This window comes from Dendrobium catenatum, unplaced genomic scaffold, assembly GCF_001605985.2.
Source record: "Dendrobium catenatum unplaced genomic scaffold, ASM160598v2 fragScaff_scaffold_1637, whole genome shotgun sequence".
NCBI classification, from domain to species: domain Eukaryota; kingdom Viridiplantae; phylum Streptophyta; class Magnoliopsida; order Asparagales; family Orchidaceae; genus Dendrobium; species Dendrobium catenatum.
Window position 1 is genome coordinate 186,763 of NW_021320099.1, and position 9,531 is coordinate 196,293.

General features: G+C 36.6%; 1 protein-coding gene across 2 annotated transcripts in view; it reads right to left on the reverse strand.

Moving 5' to 3' along the window:
- Positions 1-2,601, reverse strand: part of LOC110099523 (receptor-like serine/threonine-protein kinase ALE2) — a 33,224-nt gene extending 30,623 nt beyond the window's left edge. The window contains exon 1 of one of the 2 annotated variants that reach the window (XM_020826708.2): positions 2,239-2,601. In XM_020826708.2, the coding sequence (XP_020682367.1) occupies positions 2,239-2,311 (73 nt within the window). In that variant the 5' untranslated portion in view covers positions 2,312-2,601. The remainder of the gene's footprint in view (positions 1-2,238) is intronic. The other variant, XM_020826707.2, reaches the window with a different exon arrangement.
- Between the last annotated feature and the right edge of the window lie 6,930 nt (positions 2,602-9,531).

The window sequence follows — 9,531 nt, forward strand, 5'->3', positions numbered from 1 at the left end:
CAAATTCTTCCCCGGTTGAAAGGGCTCATCTCCTTATGAGGATGCTTGAGTACGTTCCTGACAAGACAAAGGCGCCGCATCCAAATCTTGAATCAAAGCCACATATTTCTTCAAGATCATTTCTCTTTCTTGCTTGAATTGGTCTTGCAGAAATCTCTTTTTCTTCTCGTATTTTTCCATACATAAGTGCATCTGATATTGAATTTGATACAACTCGTTCTGTAGAGGATTGGTAGAATTTCCTTGTGTCGGAATCCATCGGCTCATAAGAATATCTTCGTTGAGAACATTTGGTTTACTATCTCCAACCTCAGGCTCAATTTCATCAATTTTTTCCATTTTTTCCTAAATACTTAAAAAAAGACACGAAAAACCTAGGAATATACTAACCTAGACTCTGATACCAAATTGATGCAATTAAAAAGTCACATAGAGTATCTTGATTGCCTAAAAACAATTGTCTTTCATTGAAGATAAGAAAATACCATAAACAAACAAAAAATAACACTTAAACAAAACATAACTTAACTTTCATATTATAAAGACGACGCTTACAAACTTATATCATAAAACACCTAAAACTACTTTTATAGCGTTTAAGAAGAAAAATACAAATGGGCTGGCCACTTGCGGAAAGAAGAATTAGATAAGAAGCCCGAGAAGAAGTCATAGATAGGAGAAGAGAAAGGGGGACATAGCTCGCAAGCTTTCCCAAGAAAAACCCTCATGTTTTGTTCCAAAAATCCTCACATAATCTCTCTCTTTTTTTTCTTACAAAACAACACATATATATAGGTAAAAAGAGGAAGCCAAACAACCCCAAATAACTCCAGCCGAACCAATCAGGAAAGGGGGAAACAGAAGGCCAGCAGGCGGCTCCAAGAGCAGCAGTCGAAGGGACCACACGGGGGAGAGGAACGGGCAACCACAGGGAACCGGAACAGCCAGCCACGGGACAGGAGCAAGGCGGAGGAACCGAACGGGCAGCAAAGAGGGGGAAAAGAACAAGGACTTGCATTTATGAGCTAAAAAGGCATTCCAAATAACATAATGAGCTGAATTTAAAAAAATAACATAGCAGCTCACCAAAGGGACAACCCAAACCCAAAACAACCAAGCCCAGACAAGGAATCTAATCAACCCAAAACTAAGGCAAATCAATTGCCCCCACCCCCCCTGCCTACATCAATAGTGGACCCCACCCAAACTCTCTTTCTCCTTATTGTCGCCGCCCCTTCTCTGATACATGCGAACCGGCCCCTTAGAAGGGCCGGCTGGACCAGTCCACTAAGGACCGGTCTAACACTCCCATTGTCATTTCTCAGCATTCATTGATCATAAACCAATGAGCAATTCGAAATGTTTGCTTGAGGTATTGTTTTGAAAATATGTGATAGCATGGACAAGAAATCTGTTAAATTACCATGTCTAACAAACTCAAGGATAAAGCCCAAACGTAGGTGCCAATCATCCAGTGCAAACAGATATTCAATAATGCATCTTAATTTTGATTCACCTGTTATCTTTTTTTGCAGTTTATTAGCCTAAAAAAAAATAATAGGGGCAATGGATTCTTCTTCAAGCTACTTATTTTCACGCAACTTCAATAATCTACAGTTTATTTCATACCAATCTGTGTATGTGGTTTGGCCCTTACTAATGTACCAAACACAAGCCATTACTAAATCCTTATTTGAAATCAATAGACACCAACGCACTCCAAATCATACGATAAGCTATATCATCAACTCTTTATAATCAATTAGATTCCCTTTAGATCCATAAATACTCTAAATACATCCAAATAATTTGACATGTCGCTCTACTGTAGCATTTCTACATTCAAACAATTATTAAGATTTAACACCACAACAATTAAACAAATCTAGATTTACTAGAATCTGATTTACTAAATGCTATTGGCATCCAGAAGGAGTCGCTTCAGTAGCACAAGCATTGGATGCCAATTCTTATATATTTTTGTCCAAGCATTGGAATCTTTGCGAATTCAACGAAATCCAACTGCCAGTTGCCCAAGCATGTCATCTCTTGAGCAATGCAGCAAAATCTAAAAGAGGGATCATGAGCATAACAACAAACTTCCCGTAAATCTCAACAAGAAAAGCAGATCTACAGTTCGATGCACGAAGAAGCACATCAAAAGCAATACTTTTGCAGGGAGAAGAGGGAAATAAATCAAAAGAAAGTGTGGGTGGGAGGCACTGAAGGAGGAATTACCAAGTGGAAGCAGACAGAGGGAAAGCATCAGAAGTACGCGCATCTTTCCCCTGAAACAAGCCACGGGCAACATTAAGTTAGGGATCACCGGCCGTAAAGGCGACTTCGCGCATCCATGGCCGACCAGGATACCGGCATTCACACTGCTGACGCTGGAGGGCGTCTACACCTAGCTGAAAGGAGATACCCAGATCCAATCGGACGGCGAAAGTTACTTTCTCTCTGGCCGTGCACAGCAAAGCACAGCAGTAGAGATCCGGGTGAAAGGAAAAGAAAGACCAGGAAGAATGGGGTCCCAAAGCGACCGGAGGCGAGTGCGAGTGCGAGTGCGAGTGCCGCGAAGGAGAGGCGAGAGGGGTTTGTCGGAGTGCATTAATGAGGTTTAACATTTTTTTTTTTTTTTTTGAAAAATTACATAGCTCGTTTTAGTCTGTTGATGGGAGAGTTAAAAAATTTAGATTTAATATATATATATGCATGTGATGTGATGAATTTATCTTAATTATTCAAATATTTTTAAAAAAATTGATAAAATTTGTAACACTCTCGCTCAATAATGTGTGACGCCCACTCTCTCTCTCTGTATGTTCTTTTACGTCGGCTCAGTTTCTCCATTCGGCGCTATGGAAACATTGTGATTGAGTTTTGAATCAAAAAAAGGCAAGCATATAAAAAGATGGCTCAGATTCAGCAGCATCGGACCTATCACCCATTATGAACTTTGTACCAAGTTTGAAACTTGTATATGACTATATATTTTTAATCAATTTTAGAACATCTTTCATCACTTCAAGCATACAAGTCAAAATATTAATTATTTTATCACGTGCAAAAAATAAGAACCTTTATTGCATCAACTAAATTTAACATTAAAAAGTTCTTCTTTTACTTGTCTATCAACTTAGAAATATTCAAGGGCCAAAATAGATTGAATCTTTTTATTTTTTTATAATTTTAATTTTCTTTCTTTTTTTCTCTCTATTAGCATCCAAATAATTTAAGAAGCCAACTCAGTCAGGCTTAGGTTGACCCAAGACAATTTGTTAGGATAGAGGAGACAAAGATTGATGAGATCTTAAGCAACTCAACAAGCCTATAATTAAAACACAGAAGTATACAATATCTTGCCAAGGTTGCCCAGACAAGACCTGCTTACTCAAATTTAGGGCCAAGTAGCTGAAGCTTAGAGATCGTTCACTCAAGACTAGGAATTACTCACTAATGTCCAAATAAGGCCAGCAACTTCAATAGAAAGTAGGCAACATCGTCCAACAGATTGGCAACTTCATTTCTAGACCAACAACCTCGACCATCTAGCAAGTAATTTCTATCAATAACAAAGATGATTATCCTATTGAACTCTTTGAGTGTTCTGACCATATGACACCACATATAATAACAAAGTCGATTATCCAACATGCAGCTTGAATAAATAAATGAGAGGTGTTGAACCGAGATTTATCTAGTGGATGATGCGACCGTACTTTATGATATCTATAAGCTTGGGAGCCTATGGGTAAGGACCATGAAGGCAGAGATAAAGAGGAAGTGGAATAGAAAGAGACCAAAAATAGATCTAGATGAAATATTTATTCACAACCAAAAGTACAAAAATAGGAGGAACAAGGGCTCTGTTAGCAAAGCTCAAGATAGAAAAAGAAAAATTGACACAATATCTTTCTGTATATTTTGGTAGACTCTTGACACATACTTTTTGTCTCCTTTTTCTCTCTTTATTCCCTTTTTCTACTGCCTCTTCCCCTCCCTATTTATAGGGTTTGGAAAGTTACTATGGAATTTCTACGGAATACAAGAGTTGTACTATTGTCTTATTACTATCCGGGAGCTCGACCTTATATTTTGATAATAACAAATATTATTAAATGGTTATTTAGTTTTCCATACTTTATATATTACATATTTTTCTATGTGCAGCACTAACATTTTAGGTTCAGTATACATAAAGTATCATAAGATAATTAGAGCTCAAGAAAGGGTTGTATATGTTAGAATAATTTAAAAGAGTCTGTAATTATATTTTTTTTCTTGAGTTAATGTATGTAAAAAGATATATGTTAGCTTAACAACCATGCACACACATAAAGGGAGTGAAAACTAAATATTTTTATTTCTTTGTTACTCGTACTGTATACATTTATATCGTATTGCAAGATCAGGTCTAATAGAAGTTAACTAAAATATTTAATTTAAATAGGAAAATAATAATAAGAAATTTTAATTATAATTATTCATATTGTACTAACTGCTAAGAGAGTTGCTATTTGCATGTTTTACATTCTTGCAACTTTTATATTTTTGATAATTTCAAATAGGGAAATTTACATACATACCACTTTATAACATCCTATTTACATATCTAACACCTAAAACTTTAATATTACATGCATACAACTCTATATTATTTTAATATCAAATATACCACTTATATTTCTTTCCTACCACTCATATATTTCATTTCTACCACTCGTATTTGGTATGAAAATGAACTATGGGTGGTATGTATGTAATATTAAAGTTTTAGGTGTTAAATATGTATATAGAATAGTATTAAGTGGTATGTATGTAAATCTCCCTTTCAAATATTATTATTTTATGTATAGTTATCTCCTAACACTTTTTGGAAAAGTTATTTTTGCTCTTGTGTGTACTAACATTTCAGAAAAATCAAACTCCATACTACAAAGACTTCAAATCAAATTTAACATGAGATACTTTGTGAATTTAAAACTTATGTTTTTTTCTTTGAATTAAGTTTTGAAAGGGAGTGATTGTAATTGAGTGAATACACACACACACTTAATGAGATCATGAAAAATGTATAATGATCGTACGGGACGATCAAGTCAGTTATCTCCTCATAAGAGCAATGGAACGAGCAGGAGTCGAAGGACATTTTTCTAAGTCCTGATCGTCTAGGATGAAGTGTATTCGTCCTATGATGAAATGTTCTATGGAAAATTTTCGTTCAAAAATGAAGTGTATTCGTTCTAGGACGAGTTGCTCTCTGGATTGCTACCATCCAGGACGAAGTGTATTCGTCCATGGATGATTTTCTCTCTGTAAAACTTTCGTCCGAACGAACCTTAACTTCGTACCAGGATGAAGTGAACCGACTCTGAAAATTAAGTGTCGTTCTACAGTTTTTGGGAACCGACCTATGGAATAACCGTTCGTACCGAACAAACCTAGTTTGTACGGGACGATGTGTGTGTACAAAATCATTTCATACCCATATATATTAGGTTCGTTTCCAACGCACTTAAGTAAAATCATCCAGGACGATCCAATACGTATTGACTTGAAAATTTGCAGTTTTTGGACAATTTTTTGTGTCTTTCTTATAAATAGTCCAAACTAAACTGCCACATAATCTTTTTGCTCATTAATCTTCGTGCCTATTGAAATAAGAGTCAAGGAGAGAGTGTGAGAGAGCATTCGAAAGAAGATTCTTACTACTGGAGCGAGAAGGCTTCACTTGGTGATTAAAGGTAAGAGTTTATACTTTTGATTTGGAATTACTTCACTCTTTTCTTTCTTCCTTCTAAATTTCTTGTGAGAAGATCTGTCAAGGAGATCTGGTTCTCTGCCGACACTAAGTGAGTGTGAACAGCCGAAGGGTTCTCTACCCACACTAGAAGAGTGTGAACAGATGAAGGGTTCTCTACCCACACTAGGAGAGTGTAAAAGAAAGGATGGTTCTCTGCCAACACTGGGCATAGTGTAAAAGGACGACGGTTCTCTAAGGATGAAGACGACATCACATTGATGACTAGACAATTCAGAAACTTTCTAAAGAGGAAGCAAAAGAGACGCCAGCATTGTAATAGAGGTAAATTTAATAGAAATGCCAAAGTTTCAAATGAAGTGATTTGCTATGAGTGTAGGAAACCTGGTCATATTAAAACTGCTTGCCCAAAACTCAAAGCCACTCCTAGCAAGGAGAAGGTTGAGGAGAAATCAATTGTAAAGAAGGAGAAGAAGAAGTTTCAAAGAGCTTTCTGGGCGGACTCAGCTTCAGATTTATCAGAGACTGAGAAGAAAGAGGAAGTCACTAATCTGTGCTTAATGGCCGATAATCTTGGTCAGTCAGATCAAGAAGAGGTATGTGACTTAACCTATGATGAATTTTTTGAAGTTTCTGAATACATGCATGATGCATATAGGAAAATGAAGAAAATGCATGCTAGTCTAAGTTTAGAATTTGAAGAATTACAAAAGGAACATGAAATCCTTATGAAAGATCATGCTTTAATTGATGACAACTACATGAAATTACTTGATAAATTTGATGACTTGAATAAAAAACATGAAAATCTAAAATCATATTATGCTAAATTTGAAAAAGATTTTAAAAATTTTAAGGATGAATCGGAGAGCAAAATTTATAGATCAAATTATACAAATCAAATTTTAGAAGATATGAATTCATTTTACAAATTAACGATAAAAGCTCTCGAGGATAATAGGATACCCCTTAAACTTTAAGATTTTACTAATCCTATTATGTATCATAAATTTATGCAATCCCTGACTAGACAGATAAATGGTAGAAAACTTAGGAAACCATTTCCAAAGTAAAATGTAATAATTATGGATTGTTTGGACATATAACACACGCCTGTACTTTGAAGATGAAAACTTATTTGGTGTGGAAACCTAATATGCATAAACATAGACATATCATACATGCATCTGATTATAAATTGCCAAAAGGTGAACCCAAACTTGTTTGGGTTCCTGGGTCTAACGTTTGTTATTTTTGCAGGGTCGCTCTCACACAAGACCTCGTGAGAGCATATGGTACCTGGAAAGTAGATGTTCAAAGCATATAATTGGAGATACCGCACAATTCATATCGCTGGAAGTCAGGAGTGGAGGCAATGTTACACTTGGAGATAACACCATAAGGAAGGTGGTTGGATCAGTTATGATTGGAAATCTTAATAAATTTTACATTGAGAATGTGTTATTAGTAGAAGGCTTAAAACATAACCTATTAAGTATAAGCCAGCTATGTGATAAAGGATATTGTGTGAAATTTTTTCCTACTTGCTGCATATTAAGCCTAAATGGTAAAGATGTTTTGAATGGTAAAAGGGTAAATAATATGTATATGCTAGACTTAAATTATATTCAATCTCCTACTACTTTTTGTTTGAAAACTGTATCTGATGAGTCATGGCTTTGGCATAGGAGACATTGTCATTCTAGCATGAAAAACTTAGAATGATTACCCAAAAGAACTTAGTTAGAGGAATACCAAAACTAGACTTTACTAAGGACCACATTTGTGATGCATGTCAATTAGGAAAGCAAGTGAAGTCCTCTTTTCAGTCCAATAAGGATCTTAGAACTAGTAAACCTTTAGAGATTTTGCATATGGATCTTTTTGGACCTGTTGGTACTGTGAGTCTAGGAGAGAAGGTATACGAATTTGTGATTGTGGATGATTACTCAAGATTCACATGGGTTAGATTTCTATATCATAAGAGTGAATCATTTGAGGAATTTAGAAATTTTTTGACTTGGATTCAAAGAAAACTAGGGTATGAAATTATTTCTATACAAAGTGATCATGGAGGAGAATTTGAGAATGAGAAATTTGAGGAATTTTGTAAGGAGAAAAGAATTGATCACAACTTTTCTGCACCTAGAACCTTAAATAATGGGGTAGTCGAAAGGAAAAATAGAACATTAATAGAAGCCGCCCAAGCAATGTTGGCAGAATACTCACTTCCTAAATATTTTTGGGCTGAGGTGGTTAGCACTGCATGATATGTTCTGAATAGGGTGAATATGAGATCTAAATTAAATAAAACACCCTATAAGTTGCTAAAAGGAAGAACACCTAATTTGTGTTGCGGATCAATGGTTTATGATTCTGATGATAGCAAACATTCCTTATTTCTCTACGATTGCCTTTTATGCTAATATTTCAGGTCCACACGATCAGACTGCAATTTGGAACCAGCTCAAGATTGGGTAGACTAGGTCTGTGTCAGTTTGTAATCTTTTTCCTTTCTTGAGTCTGTTGTATTTAGTGTGGCTTCTGATGATTTGTAACTTGGAAGATTTCCTGTTGTTCCCTATAAATTTTTTTTTTTTGGTAATATCGGCCGGGACGATATGTCCAAAATTAGAAACCCTAATTAGGGCATCCTCATTAAGGCAGCCTTCATTGAGATCAGCCTGGATGATACATGTATCGGCCAGGATGATAGTCTTTATTCAGAAAGCATCAACCGCCATAATAAGTTTAATAATTCTTTGTTTTAGGAAATCGGTCAGGACGATATTTATATAGTCTAGGCCGATCTAACTCAATTATGCCTAAATTGATCTGGTATCTTTGAAAAGCATTAATGGTTGATTGATATGATCACATCATCCGTGACGATCTTATGATCGGCCAGGACGATGGCCTGGACGATTGACTTCGGCCAGCACCAAATCAGAGCGATGATCAGGATGATTAAAATCAGTTTTAAACTAATCGGCCGGGACGATCGTGAGATCGGCTAGGACGATATAACCAATTTTCTTCTGATCGTCCCAAATCGTCCCAGGCCGTTTAGCTGAATTTGAACTAATCGGCTAGGACGATATGTCTATCATCCTGGACGATAATGTCGGCAACTTACATTAATGAGCTCGTTTTGAGAGCTTCTATTTAAGCTTGGCATGACACTTTGGAAGAGTCTTTGGCAGCCTTTGTAGCTTCGTTCTTATGGGGGAAACTTGAAGAGAGAGCTTTAAAGAGAGAGAGAAAAGGGTGGAGTTTGAGAGGGAGAAGATCATGTGAGGGGGAGGAACTCAAGGGAGTGTGGTGGGGGATCCACACGATTGCTCCGGCGAACTCGCACCTTAGTACCATCGGATTCAAGGCTTGTCTCGAGGTAAGTTCACCAAAGAAGAAGATCTCTTTAGTGTCAAAGGACCTGGCGACTCCGCCGCACCGGGGAAGGTGGAAGTGATTTTATAAGGGCTTCTCCACCTAGCTTTGGGGGATAAAGGAGAGACACTTTTGTAGTGCAATACTTGGAGGGTGCCTCCAAGGAGTGGACGCAGGTCAAGGTTTGACCGAACCACTATAAATCCGGTGTGTTCTTTTCTTATTATCGCTTTCGCATTTATTTTTCTTCCGCACTTTGTTTGTGGTGATTTTGGTTGGAGTTTTATCCTTGATTTTAAAGTTTTCCAATTCACCTCTCTCTTTAATTAGCTTGGGACTAAGTTCAAGAGGGCCTAACATCCCTAATGAACTTTCAAGTG